Here is a 24,248-nt window from a genome sequence, read left to right as displayed (position 1 = left end):
TCTGTTAGCAAGGGCAACGACATTGTGTAAAACTTTATATAAATAATTTACCTAGCTCTATGGATAAATAAGTTAATCTTCTTTTCCTTAACACTCTACAGCAAGGCTACTCCAGAACTTCATTCCTTTGATCCTGGTAAATGATTTTTTTTTCTTTCTAATTTCCAGCTAGAAATTATTCATACTTGGTTTATGTCCAAGAGCCTGTTCTTATACCAGCATTATTCTCTTTACCTTAAAAAGCTGCTTTCCCTTCTCCATTTTTATCTGTTCCATGAAGTTGTGGAAAACGATCATAGTCTTTTCAGGTTTTGCTGTGCTCTTCTTATTTCCTCAGATGCAGAAGGTGCCTCATTCAAACTATGTCACCCATTTTCTGCCACTCCAGATTCCCTTTCTCCTGAGCCTGGGAGAACAGAGCACATGCAGTTCCATATAAGCTCCTAGTTCTACAGTTTTTCCTTACACTTGCTGGACTCTCCTCACATAAAGCATTTGAAGATCATGGTGTCTTCAACTTCTCATCATTCAACTTGTTTTCATTCTCAATGCACTCCTGTCCAGGTCAACACTACAGCACTTTTGCAAGGAGTTTTCTGCCCAGTCTCTGCAACTGTAGGATAGAAAAGAACTTTTTAGGGTGGGTTATAAAGAGTCCAAGCAGTGAAAACATGAGATGTGCTCAGTGGTGATGCACCAGCCAAGCTCTAATGGAGGCATACAGTATACACATAATATGCACAGTGAGATTTATTCAGAGGTTTTTCATCTTGACAAATTTAAGCCATGGAACAGGTTACCCAGAGAAGTTGTGGCTGCCCCATCCCTGGAAATGTTCAAGGACAGGCTGGATGGGGCTTTGAGCAACCTGGCCTCCTGGAAGGTGTCCCTGCCCCTGGCAGAGAGGTTGGAACTAGATGACCGTTAAAGTCCATTCCAACCCAAACTGTTCCATGATTGTGTGATCCTCTGATTTATAGAGAGAGGGGGGAAAAGTCCTATCTTCTACCACCAGGATGGTCCCATCCAGACTGAATTTATTTACTCCAAAATGGGATTACCTACCTAGCTAAGTAATTTTAGGAGGTTCTTTAATACAAGTCTTCCTCTGTCATTCTCCAAAACAGCTGAATGCTTTCAGTTTGTACTGAAAGTAGGTAAAGGGAACAAACACATAAATTAGCTCTACCATGGAAAAAAACAGATTAAATCATTAAAAGTTTGGCACTGTTGTAAGTAACTGAAGGCTGGATAATTGGAAAATTTCAAGTAACCTTGCCTATAAACAGCTCTTATGTAGTATATAAGTACTAGTATAGTGTATAAATACAAAAATGCACACACAGCAGCATGCTCACACATACACACACATTATGTGCCCCATCCCAGAATACACATTTTAAAAGACTGAAATGCTGAAAAGTATGTTTGTAAATACTGAAAAGTATGTTTGTAAATGAAAAAATTATTTAAGATCCTTTTAAAGGACTTTTCCCTACCACCTTTGTTCCTTTTTCCACTTAGTCCCTGAAAATCTGCCATTTGTTAGAAAACCAGTCCTAAAATATATTTTCTTCTTCTCCTTACTGAATAAAGTTCTGTGAACTAAAAAAAGTTCACTGAGAAACAGTTTTTTATTTTAAAGGCATTTCTGAACCCCATTTCCCCAGTGCAGGACACACGATGACGTGGGGTACCCTACATGCTGTCTCACCACTTCGTTGGGCAGACCCTCATGCATCATGTGATCAACCAGATGTTGAGAAACCGCACATCTCTTCATCCCATGGTAACCCTTTAGGACGGGTACGTGTGTGTCATTCACACATGTTCACAAACCTGTCTTACAAAGTTTGCCTGAAAAAACTCAAACTATGTGGCAGGATTGCTTAACACACATATAAATAGACAGAACATTAAAACAGGACTCAGGAAGATTGAATTGTGTTCCTGGTATAATCAGTCCTGCTGAGTGACCTTGACAGTCACTTCAGTCCCTTGTAATTCAGTTTCCTGAGCTGTTAAATGTCTCTCACATTTCAAACGGCTTCTTGGTAAAGATTTTTGAGCTCTGCAGATAAAAAGCCCCCAGAAGTATATAAGCTAAGCAGTCTCCCTCACACCACTTTCCTGTGGAAATTACTCTGTTGTTTTCTTGAAGGGGTGTGGTGTAGGGGTAAGTACGGAAATCTCAGGAGGAGGTCAGATGAGAAAATCAAGCCCTAGTAAGCAGACTGGGAGTTTGGTGTTCATTCTCCCTAACTAATTTTTATCACCTATAAAAGAAATGCCTGCCTCTATGCTGGGGTCTCTGTAGTCACTGGGGAGAAATGGGTTCTTCCAGAGCACGTTTCAGCTCATCACCATGAGCATCCAACTCATTGCCATGGGACAATCTGTTTCTCTGCCTACTACAGAGAGTTGATGGTATCTCTGTTATAGATTAGTTCTAACTGGATGAGATGAATCCCACCCAAAATTACTACAGTAAAGAAACTCTCTCTTCCAGATATTTCCTGCATTCCCTTTCCAGCTGGCTTTGAATGCTTAGCAGTCTGACAACTCAGTATGACTGAAAGCCAGCTGCTTTATCCCACTGGGTTTTGAGAATTTTAACCCAAATGAATTTAGATAACCCCAAATCTTGGTCTTATGTAGCAAATGTTTTGAGAGACTCAGAGAGCAAAGTGCTGCCTTGCTTTTACAACCAATGAAGCAGGAAAATCTCAGTGCCTCTTCAAAACTTACAATTCCCTCAGTCCAATGAGTTGAGGCTATGCTGTGAGGACCTCCTGGGAGAGCCGGAAGCAGCAGCCCATTGAGTGGTCACCATAGCCTGATACCAAACTGGGTTTGTTCCAGGTGGGAAGACAACAAAGTGGAAATGGAGAAATAAACTGAAGGCGAAGGGAAAAAACTGTTTAATTATCCCCTTTCCAGGCTCTGTTCCTTTGTCTTTCCAGTGCATTTGAACGTATGGCTGTTTGCCTTGCAGAGGGATGCCCTGGCTTGTGTAACGGCAATGGCAGATGCACTCTGGACATGAACGGCTGGCACTGTGTCTGCCAGCTGGGCTGGAGAGGAGCAGGCTGTGACACTTCCATGGAGACAGCATGCGGTGATGGGAAAGACAACGATGGAGGTAGGACATGAGCACATGTGATATGTCAGGCTTTGCAGAGCCTATAAACCTCTCACAGTGAATAGTCAGCTGGGCTTGATTCTGCAGGGCAGATTGTTTTTTGACAGCTGGTAGAAAACAGACAGCGAAGTCTGCCAGGCTGACTCAGCCAGAGTGGATTGGAATTCAAATTAAATAGGTTTGGACTTGGAGTGCCGGGACTGAAGAGGGACGTTTGTTTATCCTCAGATAAAGTCCATATACCAGAGAGCAGACAGAGGCTGTGCACCTGTTTTATCCCTCCACCCCAGCCTAGTGGCTCAGCAGTGACACAACGGGATCACCTCAGACAGTGAACATTCCTTACTGTTCAAACTTTGCCCTCACTGCCTGAGGTTTAATTAAGGCTCTCCGGTAGGTCACTACTGACTGGGGGAAACAGGGAGGCTTAGGTGACTGATCCCCATTGGACGGCCCACAAGCCATCCAGTCCCTCTCAAACCATGTTTTATTGATTACTCTTCCATGTGTAATGATGTCAGGCATGTGAATAATAGCTCTGTGTAATGCAAACTTAATATTCAGAGTTATCTCATTACAAAGGAAACCGTGGTGCAGTGTGAAGGTTTGAATTAGAGAGCAGGAGATGAGATATTAAATTTAAGGCATAAGGGAGACTGCATAATTTGTTTTGTTGTCACTCAGCAAAAGGCTTTGTAAACCACAAGTCTGGGCCGGGACCCAGACTGTGAAGAGGAGGCTGCATTTTGCAAGCCTCTGTTTTATCATAGTCACAAGAACAGTACAGTTAAAAAAAAAAAGGAAAAATAGCCAAACCAAGACCATAATTATCTGCTTCACAGCAACTGGGATTCTGATTGAATATTTAAAATACTTCTGCACATCTGGCACGGCAAATGGACCAAATTATCCCTTTAGGAAATATGGAAAGAATTGGAGAACCATGCAAAGGGTACACACTATAAAATGAAGATGGCTTTTTAGCTCATATGGAACTGAATATCACTGTACTCATCTTTCCTATTTAGAGCTGACACAGGGCAGCAATAAAATGCATTGCATCAGATGTGTAAAAATATGGTAAATAGACCCAAGTATAATCCCAGTTTCCACAGGAAAAAAATAACCAACAGAAACCCTGTGAAGTTTTTAGAAAGAGAGAGAGGGAAAGAGTAATCCAGCCCAATGTACAATTTAGACCACAACTGTATGATATCAAAAAGAGTATGACCAGACTTTGAGCAGGTTGGTGGACCACCATCTCCTCGTCTTCTGGTTCAAGGGCTAACCTTGTTACCTGGGTTACTCTCACCTTGAAATGAGCTGCCTTGCTACCCTGCAGGATAGCAGATATAGACAGGAGAGACAAAAGGCATTGACATGTTTACAAGTTAGTGCACATCAGCTGCTAACTTGCATTTGGTGAACTTGTGTGGAGCAATGGTGTACACAGAGAACAGAGCAACTGATAGGTTGTAACATATTGCCTTATGACAGCTTATTCATGTGTCAGAGCCCACAAATGAGTGTTGACTTTATTCTTGGCACACTCCTTAAAAAAAGCAGGTACATGGTGCACATTACAGATTACAGGTAAACCGTCATACACTATGGTTTTGATTTGCCTGTGTTACTGCAAAGGACTCTCCTCAGCTGGGAAGTGGAACAGTGGAATACATTTACCTTATTGGCTTGATTTTTATACATTTTTATGAATCATTTGTATTTGTGAACTCAAATCTAGAATTTCAACCTCTGAGATGTGGGGGCTTGAGCAGTTGTGAGGCACTTCTGTTTTGAAGCCTTAGTCCTTAGTTTGGCAGAGAGATTCAAATATAGTTACACATGGACTGATAAAGAAAAGCTGATTCTCTGCCTGTTTGCTAGGTTTTATGCTGATTTCTATGGCAAGACAGTTTGGAGATCTTTGTAGAACATCATAGCATAATTTAGGTTGGAAGGATTCTCCAGCAGTCATCAGTTCAACCTCCTGCTCAAGGCAGTACTGATTACATCAGGTTGCTCACGGCAAATCTTGAACACCTCCAAGGACAGAGATTCCAACTCTCTGGACAACCTACTCCAGTATATGATCATCCTTATAGTAAATGTTTTTCTCCTAATACCTAATCGTAATTTTCTGTGTTCCAACTTAATATTTGTTGCCTTTTGTCCAGCACCATCTGAGACATCCCAGAGTGCCCCAGATGGCTTCTGGCTTCCCCTTTACAACAGCTTGGTTCTCTGGTAGAGCATACATATGTTTTATGTGTGACACCTCCCTTTGAATCTCTCAGATATCCAAAGGCAACTCAAATGACACTAGGTAGCTGTGTTTAGAAGCAGAACTGAGTCCGTATTTGTTGCACCCACTTTGTCACCACAGATATTATACCTTGGGAAGCTGCTGTGCTTTGAAGAACACTGAAGAGATGTATACTGGAAGCCTCTTCAAAAAACATGTAGTATGTGGATGAGCACTATGGTTTATCCTCTTTTGGGATTGCAATCACTGGAGTGATGCATGCCCAGGGCAGGAGAAAAGTGGTTTATTTTGGTTCACTGGAAAGGATCTCAGGATTATTGTATAATTCATCTTCATATGCACGTGAATGTTGTCAATGAAGGTAGAAATCCTTTCATGAAGCTTTAGAAGTCAAACATCTGAGCTAGTCATGGTGGATATCATCAGTGGAGAGAAAGAGAGTCAGGGCATCATCTCTCTGAGCTATTTCAGATATCACCTCATAAGTGCCTACTTTGGTTTGTGAACACTGCTCTTCATGTCGCTTACTACTCAGAGCAGCATCTCTTGAATTCTAGACACACTACAGGGATTCACTATGCTTGAGCTCACGGGAAGCTGATTCCTACACTGTGGTATCCAGTGTCTGCTAATCAAAATCCCTGCAGCCGGAAATTCCTCAGGATAATGGGAGTCAGAATCTTTTTCATCAGCTCCCAGTCTAATCATACCCTGAGGGAGACGGGTACTAAATTACAGGGTGTGTTTGCCTCTTAAATCTGAAGGCTGTTCAGATAAACAATAACAAGCTGAGCAGGAATCACTTGGAGAGAGACTTGGTGAAATGTAATCTCTGTTCAGGTTAAAAAAAAAGTTCTCTTGGAGAGCAGTACACTCTCCACACACAAGTGTCATTTGTCCAAGCTTGCATTTAGGTTTCACACCCAGGCCCACTTTGTTTACACTTTAGAACACAAAGCCCATCAACTTGAAAGAAGCTGTATCAAGTAACTGAGAGCAGATGATCATCCAGTACCAGTTAAGGAAAAACTATGCAATGACAGAGCTGTAACAATCTGTGTAAAAGGCCAGGATTTTGTGCATTTGACCTAAGAGGCCACCTGTATTACAACAAATGGAAGGTGTTTGCTTAAAACAAGATGAGAAAAGTGGCTCTTGCCTCTCTTCAAAAGAAAATAAGCTCTCTAGTTCGTGGCTGCAAACACTCACTACCTAAGAGTAGTCCTGTCTCACCCCACACTGAGTGTTCTGTCATGTGCTCGGAGAATAAGAAGTTTGAAAGTTTAAAAGATCAAGGAAATTATCTTCTGTGACAAGTCCTAGAAGTGGAGTTACTTGTGGCAAACCTTGAGAAGAGGCTGACATTCCATAGGCTAAACATGGGCTCTCTTGCATTGGTAGATTCTCTGTTAGGAACAGAGTAACAGGAAAAATGGAGGGGAAGAGAAAAGCATATTCTTCACTAATCTCATGAATATGCTGTTGAGCAGCAAAGCTGTGTTATCCACCTTTGTTCTGGAGAAATCACCTAACCATTGAGAGCCAGAGTTGTCCAGTTCTCCATTTCACTGTCTGGATACATCACATTGTTGTGAAACCATGAGAGAACTACAGGTATTGGACTAAATTACTCTTTGGGTCTAAAAGTTCAAGTAACTTCACTTGTAGGCCTTTATTATTGTTTGGGGCTTTTCCAGAGTAACCAAGTCTTTCAGGTAGGATAAAGCTTGCTGATTCTTCAGGAATTGGAACTGACCCATCCTTCATTTGCTGCTTTGAACAATTCCAGTTCCTGAACAGCTGGTAAACTCTGCCAGGGGTGAATCTACCTTACTTGTGAAAGGCAAGAGTCTTTCTCAGATGAAAAATATGTCTGAAATGTAAATGTTCATAATATTATCTATCCATTCATATTCATTAGAGGTTGCTGTTCAGTTGTCTGCTGTTCTCTGCTGCCTCTTCCCAATTTCAACAGTTCCAAGGGCTTGTGTTAGTAATTACTGCAGGATAACTTAGATAGATAGATAAACACTGTTCCCAGTCAAATAATGCTGCCCTCTCCTAGCATATATTGCATACCATTACGTAAAAGTACAGAAACTTCATTTTTTTACATGTCACCTGGTCAATGATCTTCCTTTGGGAGTGAGGAAAATAAACCATTTTTCTACAACAACTGTAGTAACAAAGCTTCTGCCCCTCAGTTTATGTCTCATTTAGGCTAGCACAAACAGAGGGTTCCAAGGTACCCATGGCCCCATTTTGCCTCTGCAACTTCAGTCTGTGCTCCACCAGATGCTACCCAAAAGCTAGCAGGTGGAGCAATCCATGTTTTTCCTTCTCTCTATCCTCCTGGGCCAGAACAACTAAAGGTTGCCTTAGTCTTTCAATCCTGGAGCAGTGAGCAGGTCAGAGCCACCAAGCCTCTGCACACAGGATTTTTGCCTTTTCTTGCGTCCCTGAGCATTAGTTATTGCTGCCACCAGGAACCAACTCTCACTTTAGGGACAATTTAATTCAGGAATGGCTTCTCTGAGGCAAATCAGTGCTGTTTGTTCAACTGTACCATAGCCCATTGGTGCAACTCCCCAGAGTAACGCTTCGTGTCTTGCTTGTTGCAGTCAAGGATCAGGTAGTGCTTGTAGTAAGGTGGAGACTTACATAATGCTTTGGAACAGCAGCTTTTTGAATTCTTTGGCAAGAGAAATTTTGGCACGGCACACTGGCCTTCTTAACACCCATGTGTTCACCGTCTGTCCACCACATGCCAAATAGTGTATTAGAGAGCTGGCAGGAGTCTGCACTGATCTTTGCCAGTACACAGGGTTACACATGAAGGTAGCTTCAGGGTTGTAAAGGGAATTATAAAGAATCCAGGAGAACCCCAAAACGCAAACCTGCGTCTTTGCAAATTCTTGAGCTGCAGTTGAGGTGATGGGATGCTTTTATTTTCTTTTTCTTTTTGCACACTGTTAGAACCTTTACTTCATGCTGCAAGGCTTTTACAGCATGAGAAGATCATCTCCTGGGCATGGTGTGTGAGCTGTCTACGTCCTCAAAAATATAAAAAATCATGCATTAATGTGCTGGCTACACTTATGGAGCAAAGTGTTAAGATCTGAATGCACCTGGGAAAACAGCCATCATAAATTAGTATTTACCATCACAAATAGATTTAGTCAAACAACAGGGTCATCTGGGAGAAACCACAAAGCACTGCTAAAAAGATGAGAAAGTCTGCTGTACCTGAAAGTCGAGCTAGCTTGGATAATTTCTTATAAATCATCCAGCTCCTCTTCCTTTGTTCCATGATGACTGTTAATCGACCTTTCCTCAAATAAGAAAAAATGACCAGTTCATATTTTTTGGGTTTCAGCTCTTTTCTGATCCTGTGTTGGATGGTAACACTTGGGTGTCACCTGTTGCTGGTTGTTAGCAGCAGGGCTGGCAGGAGGGCAGTGTGAACCCAGGCATTACAGCATCCAGGAGCAGGTGTTGCTGGTGCCATTGCAGAGGATGATGTATTGTGAACTGGGGGTCTAGCAGTGCCTTGCCTTGACACCTTGGGAAAGTTCCTGGAACTTTTGACTAGTTCTTAGTAAGATACCTTTTATTAATAGATTCAGAAAGAAACTATGAAAGTGGTTTCTGTGTCAGAAAAACCCTACCATTGTCTGCTGAAGTAAGGGAACTTATGCACGGGAAGGAGGCACTGCTGGTCCCTAAGATGTATCAAAAGGTGACTTGAACCAGCTTCAGTAAAAACAGGCTTGGACATACATTTCACAAAGCATTTCTGCAGCTGAACAGGTGCTTAAACTGTGTTTGGGCACCAATGTTTAAAGCAGAAGTAAAGGAAAGCTCTACCAGACCTGCTTTAGCATCTGAGGCAAACTCTTACAACCTCTGTGGGACAGAAAGTCCCCTTAAAATCCTAAGGTTTTGCCCTAAGTGTGCTCAACATGCATAGCGTATATGGTCGCTTTCCTCATGACCAGGATTTGAGAAACATGCCTGTATCTTCAGTTGTCTGAGACCACTTCCCAAGCTGTGCTCAGATGATTGCTTAAATTGGCTTGGATTCAGTCAGAATATATTAGGGTGAATTTTTCAGCAGTAGCTTAACACTTGCAGCACTTGCCAGGAAAGCGAGAGACCTTGGTGACAAGGATATCTCAGCTGCTGAGGGTGTGAAACCACTGTTGCCACAAAAAAAAAATTGCTAAGATTTGAATCCCTTTTGCTCAGAGGAATCACTTTTGAGATATCACTTTTGAGAGGTGCTTTGGCTCTTGAAGGAGGCGGTTTCAGGTCCACTACTGCATGACCATTGATCAGGTTAATCAACTTGTACTCACTCTCTTGTCTGAATGCTAGTCATAAAATCATAGAATATCCTGAGTTGGAAGGGAGTCACAAAGATCATCAAAGTCTAGCTTCTGGCCCTGCACAGGACAGCCCCAAGAATTGCACTATGTGCCCGAGAGCATTGTCCAAATGCTTCTTGTACTCTGGCAGATTTGTGCTCTGACTGCTTCCCTGGGGAGCTTATTTGGTGCCCACCCACCCTCTGAGTGAAGAACCTTTTCCTAATATCTAACCTAAACCTCTCCTGACACAACTTCAGACAATTCCCTTGTGTCCTGTCACTGGTCACCACAGAGAAGAGATGAATGCCTGCCCTTCTGCTTCCCCTTGTGAGGAAGTTGTAGACTGCAATGAGGTCTCCCCTCAGTCTCCTCTTCTCCAGGCTGAACAGACCAAGTGACCTCAGTCACATCTCATATGACTTTCCATCTAGATCCTCACATTCTTTGTGGCCCTCCACTGGACTCTGTCTAATAGCTTTATATCATTTTTTATATTGCAATGACCAAAACTGCACACAATATTCAAGGTGAGGCCATACCAGTGCAGAGCAGAGCAGGAAAATCACCTCCCTCGACTGGCTGGCCATGCTGTGCCTGACACACCCCAGGATGCAGTTAATCTCTCCTAAGCTAGGAAGGGCCCTGACATGCCTTGCTCAGCTTCATGAAATTGCTTCAAATCCTTGATTGCCTGTGTTGTTTGCTGGCTGTGCAATTTCTAAGTCCCTTGGTTAAAAATCTGCCTGGAGAAAGGAAGAAACCAATGAAGCCAGCTACATCAACTGTACTCTCCAGAGCAATGATGACTTCGGGGATGCTGTGAACTTGTAGACTCTAAACACATTATTATAGCTCTGGTTTATGCCCAACTAATGGTGATTATCATGTGATTTCTGTCATTTCCTCCTTCCACTTCCCTTCATTTTCTATTTATATTTTTTTTTTTGTAAAAGAGAATGTAGCTCTGGATTAGGATAAACATTTTGCAGAGTATTTCTGCAGTGACTAGCCCTGCAGAGCTCAGCTTCTGCACAAGAGCCCAAGGAATTCTGTAACTCAAATACATGATTACTATTTCATATGACTATATTATTTCAAACTTCCAAACATATGCTGAACACTTAGAGAAAGATGTGAGGGCAAATTCTTTCCCAGGCAGCCAACAGTCTAATATAGCCAGGATACAAACAGTGAGAAGCTTATTCAGGTGAAATCAAAACAGAGCAGGTGGAATAGAAAGAGAAGAGAACATGAATAGCTAACATGGTGACAGAGGACTGGCAGTCACATTGCCATTGTTCATTATGGTTGGGTTTTGTCCCCCTTTGATTCCCTACAGGGGACCCTAAAGCTACAACTCTTTTGTTGAATATAGTGCTTTTCCTCTGCAAAGCACTGTAATAAAACCTATTTATTTCCCAAATCCAATTCAAGTAAATTGAGTGTTGGTCCTCAACTCAGGGCAGAACAAGATTACTCCTGTAAATCTTCATCAGCATAAACATTCATGTGAACAATGATTTATATTTATGCAAAAGTACCAAGCCATTCCTTTAGTCTGTGTTTCACCAGGCCTTAGACTAGAACTGGAAGGTTAAAACCTGATTTGCTCAAGGGCAGGACTAACACCTTGTTATCTTAACCTTTGAGCATCTACATTTGAAACCCTTCCTGTCCAAACTCTTCCAGTAATTCATCCAAAAACATCACAGGACAAGACAGTGTCCCCACAAAAAGTGATAGTGTTGACTGATGAATGGCACAGAAAGGGAAGGGAAACATAAGAACTGGATAAGGTGAGAGACACAATTATTTGTATAATCAGTGCATTTTATGCTTTTGTTGGCAGTGGAAATACTCCTAAGAGAAGATGGGGTTTGATTCTTACTTTTACTTTCTACTTTTGCTTTGCCTAGTACAGTTTCTCATAGCTGCTCTTCCCACTGCAGTCAGTGGCAAAAAGTGTCATGGTCTTTGGCAGGAACAATCCTTCAGTTTGTCACATATGCTCTCCCAGATTTACCCTAATCAGGCTCTTTAAATTCAGCTCCTTCTGACTGCCTGTCTCACTGGGGCTCCCGATGTGCATCACAGAATGCTCTCTGTGTATAAACAGGCCCATTCCTACCCATGGCCTGCCTGTTGCAGCCTGGCACCTGACACGCAGCACCTGTCAGAGTCTGCTTAAACACATAATAACACCTCTGGCTGCAGGTTATTTGCATTCTGTTGTTCATGTTAACATGACAGATTTTTGTTGCAGCATTCATAACTGTGGAAACGCTCAATTATTCAGTCTCAGCCAGCTAAGATACTGCCCATAAAATCAGCCAACACAATTGTGGGGCCATGAAAAGTCACAGCTAATTTGAAATTTTGTTAGCTCTCGGCTGATCTTGTTTACTGCAGAAGCTGTGTCTCAAAATCAGCCCTTTGCTTCTGTACAAAACTCTGATCCTTGACCCCTTATTGGTGTCACATGGGGTTAGGTGAGGAACCTGGAAGCTAGACTGCACAGGACTCAAAGGAGAAATGAGACTGCTGTAGGATTTGTGAGCACTTTGCATCCAGCAAGTGCAGCAAAAACCCAAGGAATGCAGGCACAATATCCCTGTTGCTGCTGAAGAGTATTTTGTGGGATAGTAGTGGTTGTGAACATGAGAATAAGCTTTTGTTCTGGGGAGGGAATAGTTTAGAAGTAAGCTAGAAGATATGCCTCTCCTAATAAACAGCAATGTTCAACAAGCACATAGTTTTTCCTATCGGTTAGTGGCTCGTTGTGTGCCTTAGGATTGTAATCCATTTCTAGCATTCAGGGAAGCCAGGGAGTCTGGACATGAAGGCTGACAGGCAAGGAAGACAGTCACAGAACCTCTTTAGTTAATCAACACCTTCCCAGTCCCACATGCTCAGGTGGTAAGGAGCATGTCCCATGTAACCAGTGACTCTAATGGTGTTTACCATTCCAGCCTTATTTGTGTCATAACACACCTGGAAAAGGTTCAGTTTATATGTTGGATTTTTGAGAACAAAATTACTTTTGACTTGGATCCTGCAACTCCTTTTGTGGCAAATACCAGAAATAGGGATCCTCCAGCCAACTTGAAGGTCCAGGTAGGCAAGACAGAATGCTGTGTCCTCCACACTAACACCAGTAGCTCCAGATTTTAAAAATTTTGCGTTGGTTTGGTTGGATGTATTTTTTTGCATACTATGTAAACCTGATAAAAGATACGATTTTTAGGAACTGATGGGTCACAAGCAGTGTTTGAAAGCCAAGTAAATTTAACTCATCTTAAATTTGGCATCTAGGTAACTATTTGTGGAAGGCAGTTATGATATTGAGTATCCCGTGAAATTCCTGAGTAGGGTCAGCATTTCCATCTGCTGTCATTATCTAATGTAGTTGTTCCAGTAGTTATAGTGAGAGTGTTTAAAGTCAGTTAATATCAGGTGCTTTCCAGCTGGTATTATGCAAAGGTCATACTTTTTAGGCCAAGGTCCTGCTCCAAGAAGGCACAGATAACTTTAGAGTTCAGCCCCTCCAGGAAGCAATGCTTCTGTGGAGGACAAGCTGAACATACATTGCAGATACAAACCTTTAATGAGAATTGTGGTTATTTCACTGGCTTGTGCTGACACTTCAGAGTCCTTTGGGACTGGAACAGATGTTTTGTGAACAGAAAATAAAAAGACAGTCTTGGCTCCCTGGGAGTTTACAGTCTAAGGTAGTGTTTTAAAGAGCTCACTAATGGGATTGGTGGATTTGTAATCTTTAAAATGAGTCAGAGCATCATTCTAAAAACAGTATTGCAACTCTACCACAAGACACGAGCTAGATGAGTCATCCCAAAGTAAAACTCACTGACTAGTGATATACAGAGTGCAGATTATCTGATAAAAGTGGACTTGGTCCCCTAAAATTTTATATTAGCTGAATAAATTGGAATTGGTTTATCCTCAGTGGCAGAAAAGGAAGGTTTTCTGCATGAGCCCATTCTCCTTCTTGTCCCTTTCTGAAGTGAGTGAGACAGGGCTCACAAGATGACCTCCAGAGGTGCCATCCAGACTGATTTATTCTGTGATTACATGAGTCTTAGTGAAAGATGCAAACCATTGAACACATTATTTACCAGATGTGACAATGTCTTGCCAATGGCACCCTTTTCACAACAACAGTGGTTTGATTCACCCCGTGGTAACTCTTGAGATTGCAAAAGGTGCAAAGGAAGTCTGACAGAAGGGTTTGGTTTTGTTTTATTTTTGACAGGACTGCCAGAAGGACAGGTATATGTATATAGGATGCATAAAAAGTGTCTAAGATGTAAAAACTCCTATGCATGGAAATAAGGAACACAAGAAATGTCTTAAAATCTGGCTCAGTGACAGAACTCTGAATTAATATGTTAATTGGAAGGCATCCATGACTGAAGCTGTTTCTGAAGGGATCCCTTGGAACTGGTTGTTGTATTCAACCCTACTCAGCATTTTCATTATTGTCTTAGAATGTAGTTTAAATCTCTCCTGGTAAAATCTTCAGGTCACCTAAAGCTCAATATGGTGGTAAATAATGTACCCAGATCATTTTGGTGTAGTGATATGACTCACATCGCTACAAGGTCACGGTCAAACAAAACGTGTCTTAATGCAGCAAAATGCAAGATAGCCCTGGGAACAAAGAAAGGATGTTATACAGGTGGATTGGGAGACTCTTGAGAAGCAATGACTCAGAATGTGATTTCAAGGTCACTAAAGATGATTGTTTCAACATGAGTTCTCTGTGCAAGGCTGTTGCAGAAACTCTACTGTGAACCTTAAAAGTATAAAAACCCAAAAGTTGGGAAGTGGTCTCTTTTCTGTGCCCAATATTGCTGCCGTAGTGCTGTGTCCAGTGTTGGTGTCCACACATAACAATAGATGTGAAATTACTGTAAAGAAATCAAAGGGTGTTATACACCAAAAAAGTCCAGTGGCTGGGAAATAAACCTTAAAATTGGAAGTTTCATCTTCCTCAGCTGTTCAAACAAAAGTTTTGGATTGGATTGTTGCTCTGTGTGAAGGTACTTGCACATGGAAAAGATATTGGAGCATACAGAGCAGAAGGAAATATTGATAACCTTATGGACAAAGGCAAAACAAGACACAGTCATGGGATATTGGAGTTAGACAAATCCAACCTTGCAATGAGATGCAGTTTCCTAGCAGCAATTAAGCATTTCGAATAGCTTACTGGAGGAGGTGGTGGACTCACTGTAATCAGCTGTCTTTGATATATGAGATATCTTTCTAAAACACAGGCTTTAATCCAGTTCTGGGTGGGAAAAAAATTAACAGCCTGGAGGTATAAGAGGTCAGATAAGTTGATCATAGTAGCCTCTTTGACCCTAAAGCATATGAATTACCATAATCTCTCTACGCAGGACTTGAAGCTTTTCATGGAGTTAATTAAGCAACACATTTGTTCTCTGGACTGAAGTGCCATGGTCATATTATAGGTATATGTAAATAAGGGAGCTGCCACTTTTTAAAACCAAGAGCTGTATAAAGGTGTCCATAACTAAGAACTTACAGTGCAGCCTACCTGTACTCTGGGAGCTGCTGAAGTTACAAATCTACGTGGGGATCATGGGTCTCTGGCTTTGCTGCTGCAAAAATTGGGATGCAAAAGCCATTAATCCCATGTTCACCTCCTTCCATTACCTCTCTGAAAAATCTGCAGTGAGTTTTAAGGAAAATAAAACTTTATGCTTTTTAAATTTTATAAGTGTTTTGTATTACGACTTCATATTGTTCTGTGAGATCATACCTTGCTATATTTTCCTTTGCTGCTGGTGCTGGCTTCTCACGTTTGTTGTTGGATTGGACAATTAAAGCCTGAGTTTTATTTTGTTCTTATTTTATTTTTGCTTAATTCGTGCAGGTCCCTGGACACCTTGCTCTTCATGGGTAGGGAGCTTCTTACAAAAGTCACTTTATCCTCACTTTTCTGATGGATCCAGTGAGACATCTTAGGGCATGAGAAGTCATAGCTGTGTACAATGTCATTATATGACAACACCTTACAATTTACTGTAGGGCACCACTTGGATGATTTGTGAACCATACAGTAAAAAAAGCAAGAAAACTGTATTCAGATGGAGATATCACTATTTATGATCTGATTTGTAGCTTAACTCTTGCTGTTCTGCATGACTCAGACAAAAATAGCCGCTACATTTCCTAAGCTAAAGAAATGCTTTTTCCTGAAACTGTTGTTGGTATTAGAGGGGGCTGAGTAGGTAAATGCCATTTCAGCTCTTGAGGACGTTGATAAATTTAGGATATAGGATGTCAGTGACAAATGCCTCTGGTGTAGTTATCCCCAACTTATTCCACACATTAGCTGAAAGACTTACCTGCAGATGAATGCTCATCATTCCCACCTATTCAAAACATTGTCTTTTGCATCTGTTCTTCAAACATTTATCTACAGTTTCCTGCAAAACATTTCCTTGCTGTCCTGCAGCTTCAGGTCCCAAAACGCATTTCTGATGCGTGGAAGAAAGACAATGTAATGAAGTATGGTACAGCTGGTTTGCCACCCTCTCAGCCAAGTGTCTGTAGCCTTAGAAAACACTATTAATGTGTGGGAGAAAAAGACAACATTTTATCTTGCTTAACACTATAGTTGATATAGTAACAGTGTTGTTTTGTTGCTTCTTTTCTGTTTCTTTTTTTTTTTTTTAGGTAGGTAGCTGTAGACAAGCATATTACATCTAAGCAGGTCTGTATTCTGTGAATGGTCTCTCAAACTCCATCTGAAACTTGACTTTCCAGAATCCTACTGATCTAGTCATCTGCAGCAAGTAATTTCTTTAATGGGCAAATAAACCCTGATTAGTTCTTTTTCATTATCCCTAGTGATCAAGAGAAAAGGCCAATGGGTGAGCTGAAATTTTTTTTCTAGCAATTTTGCAAGGAGTTATAAAGATGTAAAGATATCAGAACAGATACAGGTAAGGATAACAGATGGGATTTCCCAAAGCACTTTGCTGGTCTAACACTGCTCCCATTATCATTAATGGCAGGTGCAGAGCACTTGTGAAAATGACTCACTGTGTGTGGGGGCTCATCTACATGGAGCAGATACTCACTGTGCTTTGACCTACTCGTAGACAGGAAGCGCTGGGAATCCTGACCGGGCTCGTTGTTCAGTTTTCTGCGTATGAGTAACGACATCAAATGATGTCTTACAGCACTAAAATCTTCCAAGAGTGGAACAGGTATAACTCAACAGAATCAAAGTCCATGATGTGTAAGCCATTGTAGGTACTAGCACAATAACAGATCAGATCCCATCCTATTTATATTACAGTAAATACAAAGTAATACCAATAACACTAGAGAAACGACTTCTAGTTCATACTGGGTTTCATAGGTGAAACTGGGACAAAACTGAAGCTCACAAATAGTAACAGTGACAAACTGTCTTGTTTTAATTTACTACTTCTTTGAAATAAACAATACATTATCCTGAAAACTCAAAATCTCCTTCAGGAGGAAACTACCTTTCAAGACAGTATTGCTCTCCTGGTATGTTCATCCCTTGCCTCTATGCTGAAATAGTTAGTAGATACTAGCTGTAAAGGTGGTTTCTCTGATATATGGAGCTCCCAGGAACTACACAGAGACCAACCACTCATTTCACATAGGTCTGTGAACAGCCATCACATGGTAATAATTTTCATTCACTGTCAAACTGTCTTTCTTGAACTGATGAGTTGGAAGTGAAGGGCTCCATATCCCATTACCCCAGAACAAAAACATCCAGTTCCCTTATCAGATTTAAAGATCTGTCTCTACTACATGCTAACAACTTTTATTGCTAAATGTGATGCTTCATCAAACCTCTTTTGAGCTTTTTTTGTATTTCCTTTCCTGTCACTGTTTTTTTTCCTGAGCTGTCTGCAATGAGCAGTGACATCTCAAAATGAATGGGGGGATGTTGCTATGGTGGTGGGAGGGGAAGTGGTACTGTCTGTGTGTTTGATGGCTTGGCAGATATGCAAACCCTCATTTTACTAGCGTACTCTTGGCAAGCTTTTTCATGTGTGTCCAGTGCTGTTATTGTTGTTATTATTAATTTAGTGGTGCTAAAAGTACAAGCTTTATATCCTGAGAGTTTGAGTCATCTGTTACTCTGCGTCTGTATGGAATCAATGTGACAAAGGTCAAAAGAGATCAAACCCTCCCAACAAAATCTTCTTTACTTTCTGTTCTGTTTTACTGGGTTGTGTGTACTGATCCCTCTGCAGCCATGGTAGATACAGTGGCTTTATTCACTATTTAGTCCTGCTGAAAGCAAACCCAATAGCTTTGGTATGATGCAATGTGTCTATGATTTGCCCAGGGAACAGGAGCAGTGTACAAAAGTCATATGTATATTGGCAGAAGAAAACAAAACAACCTTTTGGGGCTCTAGAGTTATCACAGTGACTGAGATGAGGAATGGCACATCCTAGAATTAACCTAAAATATGCTTTTTTAGGGTCTAATCTGTGAGTTTTCATATATTACATATTACTGCATATTTATGTTACATATTAATATGTATTTTATGTTCTGTATTTTGACTTTCGGTGAATATGCCTTACTCTTTGTAGGTGAAAATCTGCATTTCTCTTTTGTCTGTGTTGGAAAGAGTTTTTGCACCCTGAAGTCTATAGCACTCCACATTACCATTGCTCTAAAATCTTTCTTACCCTTTTGCAGATGGCCTGGTAGATTGCATGGACCCAGATTGCTGCTTACAGCCGCTGTGCCATGTCAATGCGCTTTGCCTGGGCTCCCCAGACCCCCTGGATATCATCCAGGAGACACAAGCCCCCATCTCCCAGCAGAGCTTGCACTCCTTCTATGATCGAATCAAGTTCCTGATTGGCAAGGACAGCACTCACGTCATCCCAGGAGACAATCCTTTTGAAGGCGGGTAAGTGGATTTGGGGTTTGATTCAGTAAGTGGTAAAGCATAAGCCACTTGGTCATTTTAAGACATGGAATGGCAGCAAGATGTAAAACATGGAAATTGTTTAAGTGAAGTAGATATCTGAAGAATTTTGTGGCTGATGTAGTTCGGCTGACTGTCTCCTCATCTACAGTTTCCTGCCAGCCAGTAAGACAAGATGCTTCTCTCCCAACCCATATGGGCAGTTGCATCTTTCTTGAGTTTTCTTATTTCAAGGAGTGAAAGGCATCCGTTCAGCAGGGCTATTCTTGTTCAAATGACTGACATTGACCACAAGGATCTCCTAAACAGCAGTGACAGATCTTCTTCCACTGACAGAACCAAAGGGAAGGAAACTAGAATGGTATTTGCAATCTATTGTCTGACTATTAGAGACATCGAAAGAACTGAGGAAAATCACAACACCTAGGGAGGGCTATTAGAATGATTTGCAATATAAAGAATCAGATTGAATACAGATTGATTTTAACACCAATACATTTTTTACCATCACAATGATCATCAAAAAACAGGAACTGGGAAAGAAAACTTTGAAAGGTCACTTCTGTGACTGCATCTCAACAATTTAAGTACATTCCTAGCTGTCAGGGTCAGTCATCCCTTGAAATCATGTGCTTATAGCAGGGCACCTGGGATGTGAGATTCTTAGATCAGTGTCTGCCCTGAGTATTGCCTTTCAGAAGTAGTGACCTTGATCCCAGAGATAGCTCTCAACACTTAAGTTTGGACTCTGTTGAATTTCACCCAGTCATGAACTGCTTACTTTCAGCTTTCCCACACACAGCAGTTAATAGGTTGGAACTGAAAATATACAACCCTCGTGTTTGTATGGGTATTTATTTCAGCACTTACATCTCAACAGGCCTCTCAGGCCCTTCTACATCCAACCTTTTGTGAAGGGACATTGACAGCATCCCTTGGGTACCACCACCTCCCATATATGGCCTTTTTTGGTACTCTACAGGCTGATCTCAGACATGAAGCACACCACTATCAGGGAATTGGCCTGATGTGATAGTTTCCCTAATATTTCTTGCTTCCAAGGCCTTTAAGGTCTAAGAAAGCTGACAACAGTGATTCAGACTATAAACAAACACTCATTGTGTTTCAAACTCTTGTCCTTCATCAACATTCTGAAGATCCCAGGTACTGGATACTGAACAGTCCAGACTCTGGACTAAATGTTAGCACAGTGAATTCTCTGCTGTCAGTTGTTGTGATTTGTTGCTGTAAAATCAGGCTTCAGAATATAAAATACATATGCTTATAATTTCATTTTTCTGATATATCTAGAGCTGCAATTCCTCATCATTTCCACAGAGGACTCTGGTATCAGGTCCGTATGTATCCATTCTGATAGATAGAGAGTTTTGGTAGACACATGTCTGTGTTTAATGAACTTTCCATACAACTAATAAACTATAGAAATATTCATACATATGCAATAAAAAAAAAAAAAAAACCAACAAAAAACTGCAGCTTCTCTTTGAAGGCTGCTTACATTCAACAGCACACAGAGATGGGGGAAAATAGTGGGAATTTCTAATTTGTTTGTGAGAGTGCCAGCAGAGAACCAACAGAAAGACTGTGTCATTTAGGGTCACATAAACTCCTACAGGAGTTACATGCGTTTGAGATTCAAAAAGAGCACCTGCTATCAGAAATGTTTATCTGGTATGTGAGGGAATGCAATGATTCAGATCAATAGGAATGGTTTTAATGATTACATTTTATTAAATACGGTGGAACTAATTAATGGGGCTCCTTGTTGCATTTAAGTTAACACAAAGGATTATACAAAGTTAGCGATTTATGAGGTTACCATTCTCAAATTAGCAGCATTGGATGTGTGCTACTAAATATGGTCTACAGATATGTCACCTCAAGCTGCAATTGTATTGCATCTCTCAAGTTAAGTATCTTCACTCACAAGTGTGATTGCAAGTAACAGTGAAGGACCTCAACAGAAAGCATATTTTCCCCTGGAACAGCACAAAGTCCAGGCTTATCAGAGTTGTTAAAAATGCCATTACTCTTTTGGGATCTTAAAAGACATTGTGTGTTCCTGTTAGTTCTTAAAAGATCCTATAGATCTGGATAAACTCGACCACTGCAAGGGTTTTCTGCTTATTTGGCTTCTCTTTGTAATTTCAACTGCCTATTTCACTACCTAGAAAGCTGGACCTTTGAACAGCTGCCTCTTAATCACCCTGGAAGTGAGGGTGCTTCAGCAGTGGTCAGTGACTGATACATGGAGGAGCATGGACTGGGACCATCTGGGACCCAATTAGTCTGGGCAAACAGGACTGCCTATATCTGCATGTGTGGATATGCCCTTTCTTCAGTAGTATTCTTGCTGTTGAATCTCCTCTAGATGTTTTTACAACAGACAGGTGATAATATCCCTGTTATCCATGAAACTGCTCAGTGTCTCCATGAAGATCACAGCAGCAGCTGGGGGCAAGATGAACTGTTCTCGTCTCTCCTTCCAGCTGCTGGCTTAGAAGTTTGTCTGACAGGAGAGAGCTGTTCTTATGAAGGGCTCCAGCATCCTGCCTTAGGACAACCCTCTCCCATTGCTGCTGTGGTGATTCATGAAGCCATCTCCTTCTTGGTGTAGATCAGGACTGTAGATTGCTGGGCATGGAACGTCGTATGTCTTTCTATCCCAACGCTGTCATCTTCATGGGGTAGGGTTGGAGTTGGGTCCATGCCACTTGCTGTGAGCAGTCCTCCATGAGCAGGCACCACAGAAGGGACATGGATCTCTGTATCCTGTGTGTTTGGTATCCTGCATAGGCACCTGTGGCACAGGCACACTCATCATTCAGGTCAGGAATTACAGTCCACTCCTGCGGGCTTTACTAGGTCATGGCTGGCTGATTATCACCCTGGGGGAACCTTGGCACATTTCCATCCCTGTAGAGCCTGTGTAGAAGCAGCAGCAGTGTGAAGAAAGTGACTGAATATCTCTGCAATATATTTCCTGGGCTTCAAAATGCAGCTTAGCCACTCTTCAGAGAGAGCAGCAGTGCAGATCACCTAATGGATACAAATAAATGAATGTCTCATGACAGCTAGCCTTTGAGTGAATTTATTATTGAATTACACTCCAGCTTTTTAAGAACAAGCTGAGCTGACAAGCTCTCTCACCACTGCAAAGGAAAAAGAAAGACAATGATAAATTACCCTGATGGATAAAGGTAAAGACCTTGTCTCTTCCCAAATACCAGCAATTATATATTATTCATGTTTGGGAAGAAAAAATAATCATTGCCTATATTGAAATGAGTGTTTATGATGATAAAGCAAGTAGCTAAATTAAATTCTGAATGCACAGAATGTCTTTTCACATCATTTTGATGAACAGATAACGAGTACTCTTCCACTACTTGATCATTCTTGTATTGATTTTGAAACCACTTACTCTTGCTGTTTGCTTTGTTGTTTTTAAGGCATTCTTAGTTGTCCATCACCATAAGGAGCAACACAAGATGCAGTGGTGTCAAGTTGTTGACTTTAAAGTAGGACATCTGATATATTTATTCTCTTCTGAGAATAAATAGGCTAAAGTCCTGATCCACAGAATCTTTTATGCTAAGTGTTGGCACAGGCTAAAGTACCTAAGACAGACCATGTGCAGAATTGGCACTTTTGTAAAGAGAATCTGAAATGAAATCAGGTGATTTTTAAGTAAGTATGTTTTATATCCCTTCTTTTTGGGGACAGGTTGTGTATATCTACTTGCTGACAGCAGTATTAACCTGTACTGATTACTTGGGCAGCTAGAAATAACCATCTGAGTTATAATGAAACATCATAGAGCAGCATCTGATATCAGCTGCAAGAATAGTTCCTGATTGCCCTCAGGTCAGTAGTCTACGTACAAAAAGTAGTTCATTTTCCTGGTTTAAAATTCTGATCAGAATTGACTTTTCACAGTTTTTTCCACTACTGAGTGACAAGGTGTCTGTAAACATGTCACTCCTCCTTCTTGTGTCCCCTCTGTGTGCGAGGCAGTACAGCCTACCTTACTGATGCAGGTGGGGAGGATTACACAGCACTGTTAGAAACTCAGAGAGACAGGTATGCTATAATGCCTGTGTGCACTATTTTACTATAAATAAATAAATGTATGGAGGTTTTTTGGCAGAGTTAAACTGCATCTATCCCAAACCCCATCAAACCAAAATGCCGAGCATTGATCATGGCCAAAGAACAGCTAAGAAAATAGGGGAGGATTGAAATGCTTTTTCAAAATGTTTTGGTAGCCCATCTGGCTCAGTTCTAAGTGTTTTGGAAGAATATTGCTATGTTATCTTAGTATCCTTAAAGGAGTTTGCCCGGAGAAGCTATGGCCGCCCCATCGCTGGAAGTGTTCAAGGCCAGGCTGGATGGGGCTTTGAGCAGCCTTGTCAAGTAGAAGGTGTCCTGCCCATGGTAGGGGGGTTGGAACTACATGATCTGTAAGACCCCTTCCAACCCTAGCTGTTCTATGATTCTATGAAGACATTCAAAGCACCTTCTCTTTTCCTTTCTCACATTTCTTCCCACACCTTGAGGACTGTGGGTTCACCCCATCAGATCTTTCTGAGGTTCCTTGCCAGGGAAAACAAAGTGCTCTGTCTTTTCTGTATTTTTTTCTCAAGAAAAGTATAACTTTGATACAGTGACATAAGAAACACTTCTTTTCTAGTTGAAGACAAAGTTAAAAGTCAAAACCCCCAAACTTACCAGATATGGCTTTATCCTGATGATTTTTCCTGAGTTGACTAGTCCAGCCCATGGCTCTGGCCCTACTCCAGCCAGATGCAGCTCCCTTGGGTGGCAGGAAATGCTTTGAGTCAGATGCACCCACTGAGCACAGGCATGCAGAGGCAGTGAAGGAGCTTGTGGAGCTCAGCAGCTCCCTGGGTTAGGACAGTTTGGAATTCTGCATCTGTTTAAGACTGTGTCATAGATATTAGGCAGAATCCAGCATTCCTGAGGGTGAGTACTTGTGGCACAGCATGGTACCTACACTGATGAAAGCAGGGTCACATTTTTCCATATTTTAAATCAAACCAACACAGCACCTCTTCAAACCCTCTCCTTCCCAGCATTATTGTCTTCCAAAGGCATCATTCTGCTTTTGTTGTTTTCTGTTTAAACAACCTGCTTATTAGCTACAGATGAAAGCTTTATGACATATAGAATAGCAAGGAATTTTAAAATACTTACTGATTTTTATTTTGGTAATTATTCCTTTTAAGAGGAAAGCATACTTTTAAAACTTACCTTTTCAGTGTACAGGGCATATATATTTTCTTTCCAATGTTTTCCTTTTTCTTTTGATTTAAATTATATAGTGTGGCATTATTTCATCTGAAAGGGATTTTGAGTAGAGCATGGCATTATTTCTATACATTAACTAATACAATATGTGCAGCTACTTACTTGAACTTTGTGGAATTTGTACCCACAGGA

General features: G+C 41.2%; 1 protein-coding gene across 1 annotated transcript in view; it reads left to right on the top strand.

Moving 5' to 3' along the window:
• TENM4 (teneurin transmembrane protein 4) overlaps positions 1–24,248 on the top strand; it is a 349,236-nt gene that overhangs the window by 234,508 nt on the left and 90,480 nt on the right. Inside the window, exons 13-14 of the mRNA XM_018071344.2 lie at positions 2,996–3,142; positions 18,530–18,746. Of these exons, the coding sequence (XP_017926833.1) occupies positions 2,996–3,142; positions 18,530–18,746 (364 nt within the window). The remainder of the gene's footprint in view (positions 1–2,995; positions 3,143–18,529; positions 18,747–24,248) is intronic.

This window comes from Manacus vitellinus, unplaced genomic scaffold (assembly GCF_001715985.3).
Source record: "Manacus vitellinus isolate BGI_N305 unplaced genomic scaffold, ASM171598v3 scaffold_2_pilon, whole genome shotgun sequence".
Taxonomy (NCBI): domain Eukaryota; kingdom Metazoa; phylum Chordata; class Aves; order Passeriformes; family Pipridae; genus Manacus; species Manacus vitellinus.
This window is presented reverse-complemented; position numbering and strand designations above follow the sequence as displayed.